Source organism: Gasterosteus aculeatus, chromosome 13, assembly GCF_964276395.1.
Source record: "Gasterosteus aculeatus chromosome 13, fGasAcu3.hap1.1, whole genome shotgun sequence".
NCBI lineage: Eukaryota > Metazoa > Chordata > Actinopteri > Perciformes > Gasterosteidae > Gasterosteus > Gasterosteus aculeatus.
This window is the reverse complement of record NC_135701.1, coordinates 18665301-18685156: the sequence shown is the minus strand read 5'-3', so window position 1 is coordinate 18685156 and position 19856 is coordinate 18665301. Positions and strand designations below refer to the sequence as shown.

The 19856-nt window shown below is 41.3% G+C and overlaps 4 protein-coding genes across 4 annotated transcripts; all 4 read left to right on the top strand.

Moving 5' to 3' along the window:
• Window positions 1-2552: 2552 nt before the first annotated feature.
• Window positions 2553-5182, top strand: LOC144386362 (uncharacterized). Its single transcript, XM_078087308.1, has 2 exons — window positions 2553-2803; window positions 2988-5182. The coding sequence occupies exons 1-2, from the start codon at window positions 2632-2634 to the stop codon at window positions 4076-4078; spliced, it is 1263 nt and encodes a 420-aa protein (XP_077943434.1). The 5' UTR covers window positions 2553-2631; the 3' UTR covers window positions 4079-5182.
• A 3852-nt stretch (window positions 5183-9034) lies between these two features.
• On the top strand, window positions 9035-11124 carry LOC120830223 (uncharacterized). The gene is made up of 2 exons (XM_040194738.2): window positions 9035-9443; window positions 9628-11124. The coding sequence occupies exons 1-2, from the start codon at window positions 9272-9274 to the stop codon at window positions 10464-10466; spliced, it is 1011 nt and encodes a 336-aa protein (XP_040050672.2). The 5' UTR covers window positions 9035-9271; the 3' UTR covers window positions 10467-11124.
• A 4075-nt stretch (window positions 11125-15199) lies between these two features.
• Window positions 15200-16965, top strand: LOC120830213 (uncharacterized). Its single transcript, XM_078087303.1, has 2 exons — window positions 15200-15527; window positions 15709-16965. Exons 1-2 carry the CDS (start codon window positions 15356-15358, stop codon window positions 16797-16799), a joined length of 1263 nt encoding a protein of 420 aa, XP_077943429.1. The 5' UTR covers window positions 15200-15355; the 3' UTR covers window positions 16800-16965.
• Window positions 16966-17589: 624 nt separating this feature from the next.
• LOC144386361 (uncharacterized) lies at window positions 17590-19683 on the top strand. The gene is made up of 2 exons (XM_078087305.1): window positions 17590-17992; window positions 18174-19683. Exons 1-2 carry the CDS (start codon window positions 17821-17823, stop codon window positions 19073-19075), a joined length of 1074 nt encoding a protein of 357 aa, XP_077943431.1. The 5' UTR covers window positions 17590-17820; the 3' UTR covers window positions 19076-19683.
• Window positions 19684-19856: the final 173 nt, after the last annotated feature.

Sequence of the window (19856 nt, the reverse complement as noted above, 5' to 3'; positions counted from 1 at the left end):
GACTGCGAGGAACCTCGGCGTCACACTCGACAGCCAACTCTCCCCGACTCCCAACATCACTGTGACAACACGATCCTGTAGATACACGCTCTACAACATCAGGAGAATACGTCCCCTCCTCACTCAGAAGGCAGCGCAGGTACTGATTCAGGCTCTTGTCATCTCCCGCCTGGACTACTGCAACTCCCTCCTGGCAGGTCACCCTGCCACCGCCATTCGACCTCTGCAGCTCATCCCGACCCGCACTCTCCGCTCTGCATCTGCAAAACTGCTCGTCCCTCCCTCACTGAGAGCAAAACGCTCGACAAGATTACGACTGTTTGCTGTCCTTGATCCGAAATGATGGAACGAGCTCTCTGATGACACAAGGACCGCAGAGAGCCTTCACATCTACCACCGCAAACTAAAGACACACCTCTTCAGACTCTACCTCGACTAAAAGACTAACAAATTGTAGCACTTAAATTGTAGTTATAACGCCACTTATCTATAGCAAATTGTAAATTGGTTTATTTGAGGAAAATGCACTTTCTTGTTTCTTGCTCTTCTGCGTTTGTATCTCTATGGTTGAATGCACTTACTGTAGGTCGCTTTGGATAACAGCGTCAGCTAAATGACATGTAATGTAAAAGAGGAATGCACAGAGGCCATTCTGTTCAGCTATTGGAGGAGAAGTGGAGATGTGTGATGCAGGGGTGATGATCAAAAAGATAAGTGGGAAAATAAAAGCTATTATTATCCCAGTTTTGATCGTTGGAGAATATTGTGCAATTACAAATGAGGAGAAATCTTTGTTATTGGGAAAGAAGTTTGCAAATGTTCATAGTGGAAGTATTTTAAAAGAGATGCACAGACAGAGAAAAGAAGACATTTTAGCAGCACGTACAGAAGTTGAAAAGAAAAAGGTTAATGAAGAACAGCTTCTGATGGAGTTTTTAATACAGGAGCTGAAAGCAGCATTGGTAAGTGGGTGAACAGCTCCAGGGCGAGACCAACTATGTTTGGACAATTGCCAAAAGAGGCCTTGGAATTTTTTCTTAAATTCTTTAATATGATTTGGAGGGAAGGTGTAATACCAAGCAGTTGGAGGAGTGCTTTGATTCTACCTTCTACCTGGTAAAGACGTAGCTAATGCTAGCAATACAGACCAACAGTACTAACATCACATTTGTGAAAATGGATGCAGATGAAAATCACACAGAGATGAATTTATTTTATAAAGCAAAGGAGCTTGCTACCTAAATCAGAATGATTTTTCGTAACGGTAGAACAACACTTGACGCTGTATTAAATGTTAGCAACGAGGCCAAGAAAACAATAAGTATGAACGAGATTATTGCTTAAAATATATAAATGAGGTTTGGTGGAAGGATGGATAACTGGATCTTGGATTTCTTGTGTAATCAATCAATCAAGGTCAAACTTGGAGATGGCGTGTCAGAACAATCGGCTATAGTATATTAGATCCCTCAAGGTAGTGTTATTAGCCCTTTATTATTTAACATTGTGGTAAAACACGTCTTTGTGGACATTGATAGAAATATGAGCTCCTTACTATATGCTGACGATGGAGTGATGTAAGGGGTAAGAAATATTAGAAAAGTGGTCAGTAGCATCCAATAGGCTAGTCGATTTTGTAAAGTGGTAGTATTACTGGGGGTTTGAAATGTCTGTTGAGTCTTGCAACATGATATTAACCAGAAAGAGACATTTGAGTAATACTCATCTTAAATTATAAGTTAGGAAAGGGTAAACATTTTTTTTTAATATTTAGGCTTATCGCTCAATGCAAAGTGTTTCTGGAGAACTCATATTGAAACAACAACAAAGGTGATCAATGTTCTGGACGTGACGGGAGCAGATAGACGTCACTAATCGATAGCTATATGGCCTCCTTACGATCATCTGTAGATTATGGGTGAAATTAAATTCACACCAAAGCAACACACTCGTGGAATCCGACAAAATCATATTGGAAACCATCCTGTGGAAAAGCCATATTTCTACATCACCTGTTGGAAAACCTTTCTTCGGATATCACAATTGAGGTGTCATACAGGAGTCCATACTGTGAAGAAACCATAATCCTGCATGACCTGTGGGAAAACATTTACTCGGGCACCAAATTGGTATAATAATATAAGCAAAAAAAGAGACAGTTGGAACCAAAGTGGAGTTTGGAGAGAGTTCTGGCAGAGGACGAAAAATGGCACGAGATCTGCAGGGAACTGTTAAAGAAACAACATTAGGGGTTGTTTTCTTATTAGTTAGAACAGTGATAAAACTGTTACTCTGAAAATCCACACTACAGTACTGTATGTGGCGGTGTCTATCTATTCAAATTGGTTCCTACCTGCCAAATTACATTCAGAGAAGAAGTAGAAGAAGAGGAAGAAGACGACTGAACCATAATAGCAAACGGAACTTTAATGATACAGGTGTTTCTAGTCGGAACTAGAAGAAGAAGAAGAAGAAGAAGAAGAAGAAGAAGAAAACGGTTGACCCGTAACCATAATGGCATGCGGAACCTTAATGTGACAGGTGTTTCCAGTCGGAATTTGGTGTGACGTCCAGTCGTTGCTCAGTTTGTCTGGAAGTGGATGTGATTATTTAAACGGTTACCAAGCAACAATGTCTTCAGTTGAGGGTTTGAGAGAGTTTGTCAACGAGCGACTATCTGCTGCTGCTGAAGAAATATTCGGAGTTTTTAAAAGAACCATCGTCGAGTATCAGGAAGAGATCGACCGGCAGCGCGGACTGTTGGATGTTATTTGGAAACCCGAAGTGAGGTTACACCGGATAGGTGAGTACAACTTTGTTAGGAACATCTGTTGTCTGAAGCAACAAAGACGAGACATTCTTAACGTTTTCCGACAAACCCGTTCTTCAACGTTACTCATTGAACAGTAGGACACATGATGGTTTATTCACACTCGTTGAATTTCTTCGCTCCAAGGTTTGTTTTTCTATTTCTTTTGTCCCTCCAGAGCTCCCGCAGTCACGTGTCTGTAAGGAGGAGGAGGTTCTCTGTGACCAGCAGCTCTGTCTCCAGGAGAGGAACCCCAGTCTGGACCAAGAGGACCCAGATCCTCCACAGATTAAAGAGGAACAGGAGGAACTGTGCAGCAGTCAGGAGGGAGAGCAGCTTGAACCGAAGCAGGAGGCCGACACCTTTACGTTGACTCCCACTTGTGAGGAAACTGATCACAGTGATGATGAGACTCCGTTTTTGAATCCTGACAGAAGTCTGAGTGAATCAGAGACAGAGCCTCCAGCTATCACGTGTACTAGCTGGTTAGATGAGGAAATAGACTGTGAACGTTTTGTGGTACCAGAACCAAACGACAGCAACAAGGAGCCACAACAGCAGATTCTGGCTCCTCCAGGTGACAAGACATTTTTGTGCAAGAAATGTGGGAAATATTTTCAACATAAAAAAACCTTGTTGGCCCACATGAGGAAAGTCCACAGAGTGGATGAACCATATGTATGCAATACCTGTGGGAGAAGATTCATTCATGAATCAGTATTCCAGAATCATAAAAGAGTCCATAGTGATGAGAAACCATTCTCTTGCAAAATATGTGGAAAAGATTTTAAATTTAGTAGTGGCTTGAAAGGCCACATGCAAATCCACACTGGGGAAAGGCCGTTTTCTTGCAACACCTGTGGGAAAACATTCACTCTGAAATCACATTTGACGTTTCATACAAGAATTCACACTGGGGAAAGGCCATATTCTTGCATTACTTGTGGGAAAACGTTCACTCAGACATCACATTTGAAGTCTCATATAAGAATTCATAGTGGGGAGAAGCCATATTCTTGCACCACTTGTGGGAAAACATTCCCTCTGAAATCACGATTGAAGTATCATACAAGAAATCATACTGGGGAAAAGCCATATTCTTGCATCACCTGTGGGAAAACCTTCTCACGAACATCAAATTTAAAGTCTCATACAAGAATCCATACTGGCGAGAAGCCATATTCCTGTAAAATATGCAAATTCGGTTTCAGAAGTTCTAGTAACTTAAATGTGCACATGAGAAGAATCCACAAGGATGAACCGTTATAGATGCAACTCCTGTGAGTTTAATTCTGAGCAATATCCAAGATTAGAAAGGCGTTGAAGCATTCTATTAGGGCGGTCAAAAGTCATGCTTAGTAACTCCTCTTCTGACAGGCGTAACCATCTAGCCGAATCCTGACTGGAAGAACGTTCACTCATCAATTAAACTTAAAATCACCGATCAAATTTCTTTTTCATTCCTGCTTTTTTCAACTAAGATCTCAAAAAGTAAACCCATGCTATGATACTCAGACCTGGAAAAAGTCATTCATACATAGGTTCTCTCCCAACTAGACTACTGCAACTCCCTCCTATTCGGCATGAACCAAAAATCCATTTCCCTTCTCCAACTAATCCAGAATGCAGCAGCCAGGCTTCTGACTGGTTGTATCAGACGGCATCACATTACTCCAGTCCTGGTCTCTCTCCACTGGCTTCTTGTTAGTTTTAAAATTGACTTTAAGATTTAATTGATCACCGTTAAAGCACGTCTGGGTCTGGGCCCGAGCTACATTGTTGAAATGTTAGCCCCACATGAGCCAGCTCGCAGCCGCCTTAGATCCTCCAGCTTGGCCGATCCAAAAGCGAGGCTTAAATCAAGCGGTGACCGTGCTTTTGCCATTAGAGATCCTCAACTTTGGAGCGGCACACCTGAGAGGATAAGGCTTGCAGAATCAGGGTCTTCTTTTAAATCACTCCCTACAACCCATTTCTATAGAAGTGCCTTTAAGTGATGTTGGCCTTTTACGTCCTTTTATGAAGTTTTATGGTTCTGTTAATTTAGTTTGTCTGACGTCTATATATGTGTGTGTGTGTGTGTATATATCTATATGCATATATACACATATGTATTTTTTTGGTCTTCTGTGCTTGTTGCTGTTGTGTTCATTTTCGATATGGCATGATCCCTTTTGACTTCTGTATTTTCTGAAATGTTTACCTGTATTGACGTTATGTATAACTATGTCTACTTCTCTGTAAACAATGCTTTTTAAAAGGTACTATATAAATAAAGTTATTATTAAATGAATTACCCTAACCCAAACCCTAAAAAAAACTATTGTCAATCTTAAAAAATCTCTTGCAAATAAAGTTGATTGATTCCCTAAACTGATAAACCCTCAGGTGGTGTCCACTCTTGATTTCATCCTGCCTTTTTTAGAACAAATGGGCTCGCTAAATAAATCAGAGGACGGTTTTCGTAAAGGTAGATCAACACTTGACGCTCTAATAAAAGTCACAAGGCCCGGGAAAACGATCTCTCCCCTGGCTTCTTGTTAGTTTTAAAATTGACTTAATTGATCATCTTTAAAGCACGTCTGGTTTTAGCTCTGAGCTACATTGTTGAAATGTTAGCCCCTCATGAGACAGCTCATTCAGAAACACAATTTGGAGTCTCATAAGAATTCATACTGGGTAGAAGTCGTTTTCTTGCATCACCTGGGGCAAAACATTCCCTATATATATTTAAGTGCTGTCAGTTAAACACGTCATTAACAATGTTAGTGTGAACCCATTTTAACAATGTCAATTTCTTTCTCGTGAGATTAATGTTCTTTTTGGCCTCGCAAACTGTAGTTTTTGTCGCATGCTCTTGCAATAAATAGTAACTTTGAACTGAGCTATTATCGTAGCACATCCAGTCTGAAATGCCACTTGATGGCCAAGCACACAGCTGATGCAAACTCTCCGCCCCCTCGTCATAGCCAGACAAGAATGGATGACTTCCGACAGAAACACATGGATACCAAAAGTAAGAACAAACTTATTGCAGCCATAGCTAAATGGGTGGCTACTGCGTGTAGGCCTGTTAACGTTGTGCAGGGCGAGGGTCTAACTGATAAAAACAGCTAGCACGTGTACCAGGATCAGGAAACATTTAATGCCAAAATATGTCAGACATACAAGGAATTTGTCTTGGCGGTTGGTGCGTGACAGTAGACAGTGTAACAATAGACAACAAGACAGCAGTGTACAAGTAATAAAATAAAGTAAAATGAAATGCTAATGCAATGGGTTAGTAGAATAAGGCTATGGGTTAGTATAAAATGAGAATAAAGTTAGTTAAAAATTAAAAAAAAATAATAATAATTAAATTAATAAAATTAAATTAATAATTAAAAAAATATTAAGCACAAGTACACTAGCGATCAAGTAACAAAGTGACGAGTGACGACAAAGTGAAAAATTACAGTTAAAGTGACATGTGCAGTATGAAGGAGAGTGACCGGTGGAATGTTATAGTCAGTCAGTGGGGGACCGGCTCTGTTGATGAGCCCAACTGCCGACGGGAAGAAACTGTTCGTGTGGCGGGAGGTCTTAGTCCTGATGGACCTCAGCCTCCGGCCAGATGGAAGGGGCACAAACAGGTTTTGTCCGGGGTGAGAGGGGTCGGCTACGATCTTTTTAGCTCGCTTCATAGACCTGGAAGCGAACAAGTCCTGCAGGGACGGCAGATTGCAGCCGATCACCCTCTCTGCAGAGCGGATGACACGTTGCAGCCTGCCCTTGTCCTTGGCTGTGGCTGCAGTGTACCCCGTCCCTCTGTGATGGAGGAGCAGAGGATGGACTCGATGATGGCCATGTAGAAGTGGACCATCATCGTCTTTGGCAGGTTGAATTTCTTCAGCTGCCTCAGGAAGAACAACCTCTGCTGAGCCTTCTTTGTGATAGAGCTGATGTTCAACTCCATCCAATCTACAGCAGAACCTGGCATATCAGGAGATTGGAGCAACTCCACCACCACCAGTGTCTGGACTCCCAAGGGGGGGGGGGGTATGCCCCATCTCGGCTCGGCATCCCGGCCCCTGGTCTATCCTGCGGCAGGATGGAGTCCGAGCCCCAAACAACTTGGCAATATAAATATTTATGCCTGTTATTATAAAGCATTGTTCAAATTTCAACATGTCTCTCCGGATTGATATACTAATTGATACAACCTTTGGGAAAACTAATCCATGACTAAATCATATTATGCGAGACACCTTTTAATTAACGACAACAAATCAATATGATTTACTTTCATAAAACGTACACACAAAGCAAAATCATAATTTTGATTGTAGCAAGACCTCTCCAGTTGAGTAAACATATCAGGGATTGTTTAACATGTTTAAATACATACACAATGCTCAAAACAACTAGAGGAATACTTGTAAAACAGATGAAGGAATCTCATCCTTCTGGACCTCTGCTGCATTTGACACAATCAACCACCAGATCCTTATATCCTCCCTTCAGGAACCTCGACGGCCGCATCTACTGGGTAACCTGGCGAGGATCTGTGTCGGAACCTTGTCCTCCTACAACAAGTTCCTCAGAGTTCCGTCCTGGGTCCCCTCCTCTTCTCGCTCTACGCCAACTCTCTCGGCGCTGTCATTTGCTCGCATGGCTTCTCCTACCACAGCTATGCCGATGACACCCAACTAATTCTCTCCTTCCCTCACTCGGACACCCAAGTGGCGGCACGGATCACGGATGTCCGCTCACCATCTGAAAATCAACCCCGACAAGACTGAACTACTTCTCTTTCTCCGATCCAGGACTTTGGACTTTGGCAACTCTGTGTTGTTCTTTGACTGCTAGGAACCTCGGCGTGACACTCGACAGCCAACTCTCCCTGACTGCCAATATCACTGCAAAAACACAATCATCTAGATACACGCTCTACAACATCCGACTGGTCTTTAACCTTCCGAAATTCTCCGCCTCTACTCCACTCCTCCGCTCTCTTCACTGGCTACCAGTGGCTGCCCGCATCCAGTTCAAAACATTGGTGCTCACGTACCATGCTGTGAATGGATCGGGTCCAGCTTACATCCAGGACATGGTCAAACCCGACATCCCGACCCGCACTCTCCGCTCTTCATCTAACTAACTGCTCGTTCCTCCTTCAATGAGAGCAAAACACTCGTTAAACGAGATCTAACAAACTGTAGCACTTAAATTGTAGTTATAACGCCATTTATCTATAGCAAATTGGCTTATTTGAGGAAATTGAACTTTCTTGTTCTTCTGAGTTTGTATCTCTATGGTTGAATGCACTTATTGTAAGTCGCTTTTGATGAAAAGAATTGTGACAAAGGAAGAGATTATCATAACATTCCGAAACACATAAATGTGAAGACGTACAAAGGGAAGTATAGAAGAGAGGAGGTCAAAATATCAAGATTGAGATTCTGACAGACAGGACTTAACTCAGAGCTGTATTTAATGGCAAAAAAGGAGTCAGATAAGTGCACTGTGTAAAGTTACATAAGTCACTGAAATTTCTTAAAGAAACAAGATTAGGTGTTGTTTATTATTTGTTAGAACTGTGATGAAACTGTTACCCTGAAACTCCACTCTCCAGTACTGTAGGTGGAAGTGTGTATCTATTCACGTTGGTTCCTACCTGCCAAATTAAATTCAAAGAAGAAGTGGAGAAGACCACTGACCTGACACCATAGAGAAATATAAAGGCTAGATGTGTCCTCCGCTTTGCCGGCCAATGGAGTCGAACTCCCGCACATCGCGGCCATCTTGGTACGGGCAGCTCGCTCACCCATAACATTGTGTTGGCAGTGATACATCTAGTTTTTAAGTAACCATAACTTGCTCAATTTTCAACTGATCTTTGAATGGTTTGGTTTGTTATAAACATCAGAGATGTTGGTATAGACTGCATACATACTATGAATAATTATGTTGTGTTCTGAAAAATAGAAGAATGTTATAAATGGTACGAGATTTCCCTTTACAAATATACATCAAGAAATGCTGCATGTTAAACCCTGTAGAGAGATGTATTTATGACACTGTATACTTATAAATCATTATGTTTATAACCATGGGTTTTAATACAAATACAAATTTAAATAGAACATTATTACTACGCATGCAGTGTTACAATTACATCTCTAACGTTTAGAAATCGGTTGAAAATTGAGCGTTATTATATTGAAAGTTATTATTATTTAAAGTACATGTAACACTAACAACACAATGTTATGGGTGAGCGAGCGCACTGTACCAAGTTGACCGCCATGTGGGGACTTTCTATACTCCGCCGTAAGACACCGAGCCGTTACATACATCTATGCCTGCAACCATAATGGAAAGCGGAACCTTAATGTGACTGGTGTTTCCAGTTGGAACCTTATAGTGTTGCTCAGTTTTGTGGAAGTGCAGGTTATTATTTTTATCGGTTATCAAGCAACAATGTCTTCAGTTGAGGGTTTGAGAGAGTTTGTCAACGAGCGACTATCTGCTGCTGCTGAAGAAATATTCGGAGTTTTTAAAAGAAGCATCGTCGAGTATCAGGAAGAGATCGACCGGCAGCGCGGACTGTTGGCTGTTTTATTGAAACCCGAAGTGAGGTTACACCGGATAGGTGAGTACAACTTTGTTAGAAACATCTGTGGTCTGAAGCAACAAAGACGAGACATTATTAAAGTTTTTCAACAAACATGTTCTTAAACGTTACTAATTGAACAGTAGGACACCTGATGGTTTATTCACACTCGTTGTATTTATTCGCTCCAACGTTTGTTTTTCTATTTCTTTTGTCCCTCCAGAGCTTCCGCAGTCACGTGTCTGTAAGGAGGAGGAGGTTCTCTGTGACCAGCAGCTCTGTCTCCAGGAGAGGAACCCCAGTCTGGACCAAGAGGACCCAGATCCTCCACAGATTAAAGAGGAACAGGAGGAACTGTGCAGCAGTCAGGAGGGAGAGCAGCTTGAACCGAAGCAGGAGGCCGACACCTTTACGTTGACTCCCACTAGTGAGGAAACTGATCACAGTGATGATGAGACTCCGTTTTTGAATCCTGACAGAAGTATGAGTGAATCAGAGACAGAGCCTCCAGCTAGCATGTGTACCAGCTGGTTAAATGAGGAAATAGACTGTGAACGTTTTGTGGTACCAGAACCAAACGACAACAACAAGGAGCCACAACAGCAGATTCTGGCTCCTCCAGGTGACAAGACATTTTTGTGCGAAACATGTGGAAAATATTTCAAACGTAAAAAAATCTTCTCTGCCCACGTGAAAAGATTCCACGGTGTTTATCAACCATATGTATGCGACACCTGTGGGAAAAGATTCACTCATATATCAAGTTTGAAGTATCATACAAGAGTCCATACTGGGGAGAAGCCATATTCCTGCATCACCTGTGGGAAATCATTCACAGGCAAATCACATTTGAAGTCTCACACAAGAATCCATACTGGGGAAAGGCCGTATTCCTGCATCACCTGTGGGAAAGCATTCACTTGCAAATCACATTTGAGGTCTCATACAAGAATCCATACCGGGGAGAAGCCATATTGCTGCAAAATATGTGAAAGATGTTTCAGAAGTTCTAGTAACTTAATTGTCCACATGAGAAAAATCCACAAGTGTGAAATGTCATAGATCCAACTCCTTTAAGGAAATATTCTGAGATATTTCAAAGATTATTATTTATATAGTACTTCTTTATCAACAAAAGAAGGTATTGTTGAATTTTCCTGTTTTTTACTTCATGTAACGTGCTGTTAGTGACATGTTTTGGGGTAATTTACTGTAATCACTTTAAATCTTTGAAAAATCTTTGTTGCAAGTTGAGTGAACATTATCGGGGGGAAATTGTTGAGCCTGCGTCGGGTGAGTCTCTCAGGAATGTGACCTTTTATGTGAGCCTGTGACCTAAGGCAGTTCAGGGTGAGATAAGACACAGATGGAACCATTCGTGCCCTGACTGACCTTTTAAATGTTATTGATTGACTGGGTCCATTAAGGGAAGGTCACGGACTCTCCCCTACGTCGTCTGGTACTTTTCCATACACTCCTCTTTGAGGGGTGTGCTCTCCTGTGCTGAGGCAGCAAAAACCTCCCTGAAGTGTATAAAACCTCCTGTTCTCCTCTTTAACTTGGTCAGATCTTCCGGCTCCTTTTGGGGGAAGGAACAATCTGTCCCTTTTCAGCTGAATTGTAGTCATTTTACTTCTGTCTGTACTTGTGTGGATGATTTCTGTATTTTTTTATCATTTTTTTTCTGTATTCTAGTTGGTAATAAATACGTAATCACAAAGCAAGCTCAAGATACTTTTGATATCTCACCAGGTCTAAATCTACAAATTTCCACCACAAACATATCCTGCATAATTAAAAAAGGATTGGCCTTTTAAACTGATAAACCCTCAAGTGAAGTCACTCATGATTTTATCCTGCATGAGGCTTTTTTTTCTTATGTTTTTCTTAAATAGCCAAAAGAAAAGAAAGAGCTTCCAATCAAAGATTTCCCACTGCTGAAAAAAATCTGTAAAGGTGAAATATTTGGATTTAGTATGGGCACATTTACAATCACTCCAAAAATGTGCACTGCTGGTGGAAGCTGACACACTGGCATTACGATTGAGACGATCAAAGCTACCTCTTGCTTATTGGGTGAAGCTGAAAGGATCCGGAGAGGAACTTCCTGCCACGAAGGTGCTTTATGAACGTAATGAAAGTAGAAGCAAAGGGTTTGGTTGGACTATCAATACAGCAGCCAAAGAATACGGTAATGTGGGGAAATGCTCCTCCCTGGATATTACCAGCTAACAAGGTGGATTTAACAATCCAGGACCATCAGTCACCCGCTGCACTCCCACTGATAAAAAATCATGGATGCCACAGAACTTTCTCACACTCAACTGCAATGAGTCTGAAATACTCATCGTCGGCCTTAACTCCCTCATCCGCTCAGCCCAGACCTTCTCTCTCTCAACATGGATGGCTCCATCGTCACCCCCTCCATTCTGCTCTGCAACCTTGGTATCATCGTCGCCGGACCACTACAACCTTCCCGGACAAATACAGGATAGACTTCAAAATATTACTCCTCACCTACAAAGCTCCAAACAACCTGGCCCCTACCTACCTTTCAGACCTTGTCCCCCTCCACGCCCCGACCCGTTGCCTCAGGTCCACCGATGCTAACACCCTGAAGACCATCAGGACCAAGCATCAGTTGCGGCACCTCCCCTCTGGATCGCCCTCCCTATCCAAACTCCATCATTCAAACAAGTCCTCAAAATCCACCTCTTCAATCTCGCCTGCAACTACTTTTCTTAAATGTTCTGTTCTGTTTGTGTCTTTTGTTTTTGTCTGTCTTTGCCCTTTGTAAAGCGTCTTTGGGTATTTAGAAAAAACGCTATATAAAATGAAGGTATTATTATTATAACACTCATAGAACTGAGTAAAAATGGGTGGAAATAAACTTGTATGACATTGGACATCAAGTATTTATGTTCCCAATCAAAACTAAGCAAGGAGAAGCAGCGTTCAGTGTTTCTGCTCCACGTGTCTGGAACAGTCTCAGGAAGCTGCGGGTCTGCTGAGTTCCTCGGCTCCTTTAAATCCAGATTAAAAACTTTTCTGTTTCTGCTGCCTTTAATTGACCATTTCTGCATTTTGGAATTCTTAAAGACATACAAGTTTTATTCTTTTTTCTACGTCTTTTTACCGTTTTTCTTTTATGTTTCAATCAATGTTCTTAAGGTTTTGTAAATATCCTTGTTTTATGTTTGGACGTTTTTAATGGTTTTATCTGAAGCACTTTGCCTTGTTGTTGAAATGTGCTATACAAATAAAGTTGCCTTGCCTCTCCTTGCACATGAAGGTGTAGAGGGCAATGAGAGAGCAGATATGATCGCAAAGACAGAAATAAAAGAAGAGAAGTAATTGAATATTCCTTTTGGAAAGATGGATGCTAAATCATTAATAAGAGTAGCAGTAAGGAAAGTATGACAGAAGAAGTGGGACAAAGATGACAAAGGAGGACATCATAGCATTCGGAAACACATAAATGTGAAGACATACAAAGGGAAGTATAGAGAGGAGGAGGTCAAAATATGAAGATTGAGATTCTGACAGACAGGACTTAACTCAAGGCATTATTTAATGGCAAAAAGGAGTCAGATAAATGCACTGGGTAATTTTAAATAAGAGATCATTCAGAGAGGTACATCTTGAAGCCAAAGATGAGTCAGTTGGGACGGAAGTGGAGTTCTCGCAGTGGAAGAGGTGTTACATGCCAGACGGGGACAGTCTGCATGTGTTCTTGTCGTTCTCCCTCCTGCTCATTGGTTTCTCTCCCCCAGTGATTATGCTGACTGGCCAACTCCAAACACAGGTGGAAAGCAATCAGCAGTTCCGGTGGCAGTCCATAAAGGAAGACTCCTTAGAAGTGAGTGTGTGTTCTGTGCTGCGGGCTGGTGGCCAGTCTTCCTGTACGTGAGCTTTAGCTGGCTGCTAGCAAAACTGGAGTTTTGTAAGGTGGAGGTTGAGGACCTTAGTAAGTTGGTGTACCCTGTACATTCTTGCACGTAGGTATACCTTTGTATAGACACACTAGGTGTAGTGGTTGTTGCCTCCTGTGTAACGTTTTCCTTTAGTCCTTTTTTAGAGAAGCAGGTAAGGTATTTTGTTTGACTTGTTTTGGATGAAGAGCCAGTGGTGAGCTAGGCCTCGTTTTGTTATATTCATTTCATTTGTTTGGCGCAACCTGTAGGTCCCATCTTCCACCATCTCCCTCCCTCCTGTTGGGAGCCATCTTTTTTGTGTAAGAATAAAAACTAGAAAGACGCCTTTTACCCTGACTCTGTCGCCTGTCTTTGATTGTTGTTTTACTGTCCTGGAATCTACAAAAGGGCCGTAACAAGAGGAATGGCACAAGATCTGCAGGGCACTGTTGAGATTTCTTAAAGAAACCAGATTAGGTGTTGTTTTGTCTTCATCAGTTCGAACAGTGATGGAACCCTGAAACTGCACACTCCAGAACTGTATGTGGCAGAGTCTATCTTTTTAAGTTGGTTCATACCCGCCAATTATATTTAAGGAGGAAGAAGAAGATTTTTGGGATCGGGCGGTGACTGAGGAGCGGAAAAACATTTCGGAGAGCACGCGGTCTGGCGTTGACGTAAATCACGGAGAAATAGTATCAGCGGATTGTGCATAAACTGATCTGTGACTGGACTAAGGATTGGAGAGAACAGTGATGGAGAGAGTAGGAGTGAGGATATGGAGTACAATAACTGGACTGAAGTAGGGAGAAATAAACGAGCCAGGAATCGTAATAGTGTATCTGGTAGTAGTTTGGAAGGGAGAGAGGAAGGCTGGGGGATGAGGAGGAGGATTGTTGAGAATGTGGGGTTCAAAGTAATTTTGAGATTCAAGGAAGCTAATGATATTAGGAAAGTGAGTCAGGTGGCTCTGACCCGCGGGTTGAAGGAGAAAGTGGGTGATATTTTGATGGCCATGGTGCTGGCTGATGGCGGCTTGTTGATCAAATGTAAGGATGAGGAGCAGAGAGAGAAAGCAATGGAGCTGAAAAAGGTGTGCACCATGGCGGTTGAGAGTGCTAAGAAGATAAATGATGGGCCCTTTGTGAGGAGTTATATTTGGTATCCCAGTGGAGGAAAGGGTGGAAGATTTGAGATCAAGTATAAGAGGTGGGAAAATTATAGGGATTAAACGTCTGCAAGTAAGAAGAGGGGGAGAAAGGGTTGATAGTTTGTCAGTGTTGCTGAATTTCCAAGAGAGGGTGTTGCCTGATGAAGTCACTGTGGGACATATGAGGTACAATGTAAGAGCCTATGTCCCAAATTATGTTTCAAATGTCAAAAACACGGATATATTGCAGCAGCGTGTAAAGGCAACAGGGAACATGTATCGGAAATGTAAGGATGGGACAGAGCTCAAATGTGCAAATTGCGGAGGTGCACATAGCGTGGCCTATGGTGGGTGTGAAGCAGTGTTAATTTTGGCAGCTATTTTTTATTTAGTCTTAGTCTTTAGACAAAAAATGTTAGTTTTAGTCACATTTAGTCATTTTAATCTTTGTTAGTTTTAGTCTAGTTTTCGTCGACAAAAACTCAGAACATTTTAGTCTAGTTTTAGTCGCAGGGCATTAGGGACAAGTGTTGGGAACTCCTTTTGGCATATTTAGAGAATACAAGACTAATGAATAGAATGAGAGTTTTTTTGTTTTGTTTTTGTTGTTTTTTGTTATGTTTTTTATTTGGTTTAGTTCTAGTCGAAGAAGTAGAAGTCCACACTCCAGATCAGTGGGGACGCAGTAATGCACCCGAAAGCTGTTTGCCAACCGCCATAAAAATCAAAAGAAGAAGAAGAAGAAGAAAACGACTGACTGGCAACCGTAATGGCAAGCGGAACCTTAATGAGACAGGTGTTTCCAGTCGGAACTTTATAGTGTGACATCCAGCCGTTGCTCGGTAGCGTGGTGTGCAGGTAATTATTTTATCGGTTATCAAGCAACAATGTCTTCAGTTGAGGGTTTGAGAGAGTTTGTCAACGAGCGACTATCTGCTGCTGCTGAAGAAATATTCGGAGTTTTTAAAAGAAGCATCGTCGAGTACCAGGAAGAGATCGACCGGCAGCGCGGACTGTTGGATGTTTTATTGAAACCCGAAGTGAGGTTACACCGGATAGGTGAGTACAACTTTGTAAGGAACATCTGTTGTCTAAAGCAACAAATACGAGACATTTAATTTATCCGACAAACCTGTTCTTAAACGTTACTAATTGAACAGTAGGACACATGATGGTTTATTCACACTCGTTGTATTTATTCGCTCCAACGTTTGTTTTTCTATTTCTTTTGTCCCTCCAGAGCTTCCGCAGTCACGTGTCTGTAAGGACGAGGAGGTTCTCTGTGACCAGCAGCTCTGTCTCGAGGAGAGGAACCCCAGTCTGGACCAAGAGGACCCAGATCCTCCACAGATTAAAGAGGAACAGGAGGAACTGTGCAGCAGTCAAGAGGGAGAGCAGCTTGAACCGAAGCAGGAGGCCGACACCTTTACGTTGACTCCCACTTGTGAGGAAACTGATCACAGTGATGATGAGACTCCGTTTTTGAATCCTGCCAGAAGTCAGAGTGAATCAGAGACAGAGCCTCCAGCTATCACGTGTACTAGCTGGTTAGATGAGGAAATAGACTGTGAACGTTTTGTGGTACCAGAACCAAACGACAACAACAAGGAGCCACAACAGCAGATTCTGGCTCCTCCAGGTGACAAGACATTATTGTGCGAAACATGTGGAAAATATTTCCAACATAAAAAAAGCTTGTTGGCCCACGTGAAAAGATTCCACAGTGTTGATCAACCATATGTATGCAACACCTGTGGGAAAAGATTTGTGGATAAATCTGTATTTGAGATTCATAAAAGAGTCCACAGTGATGAGAAACCATTTCCTTGTCAAATATGTGGAAAATATTTCAAATTGAAAAGAGGCTTAAAAGCCCACATGATAATCCACACTGGGGAAAGACCGTTTTCTTGCAGCATCTGTGGGAAAACATTCGCTCGGAAATCCCATTTGGAGTATCATACAAGAGGCCATACTGGGGAGAAGCCATATTCCTGCATCACCTGTGGAAAAACATTCACTCACATATCTGCTTTGAACTCTCATAAAAAAATCCATACTGGGGAGAAGCCATATTCCTGCAACACTTGTGGGAAAGCATTTCATACCACATCACATTTGAAGTATCATACAAGAATCCATACTGGGGAGAAGCCATATTCCTGCAGCATCTGTGGGAAAACATTCACTCAGAAATCAAATTTGAAGTATCATACAAGAGTCCATACTGGGGAGAAACCATATTCCTGTAAATTATGTGAAAGAGGTTTCAGATTTTCTAGTAACTTACTTGTCCACATGAGACGAAGCCACAAGGATGAAGCGTCATAGATGCAACTCCTGAGAGGAAGTATTCTGAGCAATTGTTAAGATTAGAAAGCCATTGAAGCGTTTTATTAAAGCTGTGTGAATTTCCTGTTAGTTTTTGGTATGGATATGTGTATACATGCTTCACCAATATCTACTCTGGCTAGATTTGTATAATACATTGATATAATAAGGTAAAGATGACTGGTGATTTATTCCTATACGATAATGTTGAGTTTGAAAAAAATAAGTTTACCCGCTTTTGCGTCTTCATGAGCTGAATTGAAGAATATTTCGAACAGAACTTGTCTTTAATATGTTATATTGCGTTGTAGCAAGAAGAGGCAGAAAGACATGTGTATAGGCAGTCTGCTGCACGTATCACCGTGCAAGCTTATGAGATTCTGTTACACTACAAGTTATACAACAGTTTTATAAGAATATAAAATGCATGTAAGATATCCCAGTTTCCAGTGAATGAACAGTGTTTACGTGCACGCAAAGGGTGAAGATCTACTGAGTCCAGAGCTAAAGTACAGGCAGTTAAACATTTACACAATACAATAAAAAGATATCAAAATATACTATGTACAAATTTCACATTACAGGGGTGTCAACACAAAATCTATGACGTTGTATGTACTTTTTAACGGCAGCTTCAGTAGGTATTAAAAAGAAAAAAGTATACAGTACTGTATGTGTGTGTATATGATTTTAAATGTTTTCGTTATTTGCCTTCAAATATTATTTTTGGTTGATTTTTACTAATATTTAAATTCAAACAAAATTAGTAGTGAGCATCCGGACCCCCGCTCCATACTAGATAGTGAAGATAATGTACCAATTAATTATTTGCCAACCGCCACTAAACATCATGAAAAAAGGGGGACGAAGGAGAAGAAGAAGACGGCTGACCTGCAACCACGACAGCAAGCGGAAACTTAATGAGACTGGTGTTTCCAGTCGGAACTTTATAGTGTGACATCAAGCCGTTGCTCAGTTTTGTGGAAGTGCAGGTAATTATTTCATCGGTTATCAAGCAACAATGTCTTCAGTTGAGGGTTTGAGAGAGTTTGTCAACGAGCGACTATCTGCTGCTGCTGAAGAAATATTCGGAGTTTTTAAAAGAAGCATCGTCGAGTACCAGGAAGAGATCGACCGGCAGCGCGGACTGTTGGATGTTTTATTGAAACCCGAAGTGAGGTTACACCGGATAGGTGAGTACAACTTTGTTAGGAACATCTGTTGTCTGAAGCAACAAATACGAGACATTTAATTTATCCGACAAACCTGTTCTTAAACGTTACTAATTGAACAGTAGGACACGTGATGGTTTATTCACACTCGTTGTATTTATTCGCTCCAACGTTTGTTTTTCTATTTCTTTTGTCCCTCCAGAGCTCCCGCTGTCACGTGTCTGTAAGGAGGAGGAGGTTCTCTGTGACCAGCAGCTCTGTCTCCAGGAGAGGAACCCCAGTCTGGACCAAGAGGACCCAGATCCTCCACAGATTAAAGAGGAACAGGAGGAACTGTGCAGCAGTCAGGAGGGAGAGCAGCTTGAACCGAAGCAGGAGGCCGACACCTTTACGTTGACTCCCACTAGTGAGGAAACTGATCACAGTGATGATGAGACTCCGTTTTTGAATCCTGCCAGAAGTCAGAGTGAATCAGGGACAAAGCCTCCAGCTATCACGTGTACCAGCGGGTTAGATGAGGAAATAGACTGTGGAGGTTTTGTGGTACCAGAACCAAACAACAACAACAAGGAGCCACAACAGCAGATTCTGGCTCCTCCAGGTGACAAGACATTTTTGTGCAAAACACGTGGAAACTTGTTGGCCCACGTAAAAAGATTCCACAGTGTTGATCAACCATATGTATGCAACACCTGTGGGAAAAGATTTGTGGATAAATCTGTATTTGAGATTCATAAAAGAGTCCACAGTGATGAGAAACCATTTTCTTGTCAAATATGTGGAAAAGATTTCAAATTGAATAAAGGCTTAAAAGTCCACATGCTAATCCACACTGGGGAAAGACCGTTTTCTTGCAGCATCTGTGGGAAAACATTCACTCAGAAATCCCATTTGGAGTATCATATGAGAATCCATACTGGGGAGAAGTCATATTCCTGCATCACCTGTGGGAAAACATTCCTTCGGATATCACAATTGAGGTCTCATACAAGAGTCCATACTGGGGAGAAACCATATTCCTGTAAAATATGTGAAAGAGGTTTCAGATTTTCTAGTAACTTACTTGTCCACATGAGACGAAGCCACAAGGATGAAGCGTCATAGATGCAACTCCTGAGAGGAAGTATTCTGAGCAATTGTTAAGATTAGAAAGCCACTGAAGCGTTTTATTAAAGCTATGTGAATTTCCTGTTAGTTTTTGGTATGGATATGTGTATACATGCTTCACCAATATCTACTCTGGCTAGATTTGTATAATACATTGATATAATAAGGTAAAGATGACTGGTGATTTATTCCTATACGATAATGTTAAGTTTGAAAAAAATAAGTTTACCCACTATTGCGTCTTCATGAGCTGAATTGAAGAATATTTTGAACAGAACTTGTCTTTAATATGTTATATTGCATTGTAGCAAGAAGAGGCACAAAGTCATGTGTATAGGCAGTCTGCTGCATGTATCACGGTGCAAGCTTATGAGATTCTGTTACACTACAAGTTATACAACAGTTTTATAAGAATATAAAATGCATGTACTGAGTCCAGAGCTAAAGTACAGGCAGTTAAACATTTACACAATATACTAAAAAGATATCAAAATATACTATGTACAAATTTCACATTACAGGGGTGTCATCACAAAATCTATGACGTTGTATGTACTTTTTAACGGCAGCTTCAGTAGGTATTAAAAAGAAAAAAGTATACAGTACTGTATGTGTGTGTATATGATTTTAAATGTTTTCGACATTTGTCTTCATATATTATTTTTGGTTGATTTTTACTAATACTGTATTTAAATTCAAACAAAATTAGTAGTGAGCGTCCGGACCCCCGCTCCATACTAGATAGTGAAGATAATGTACCAATTAATTATTTGCCAAC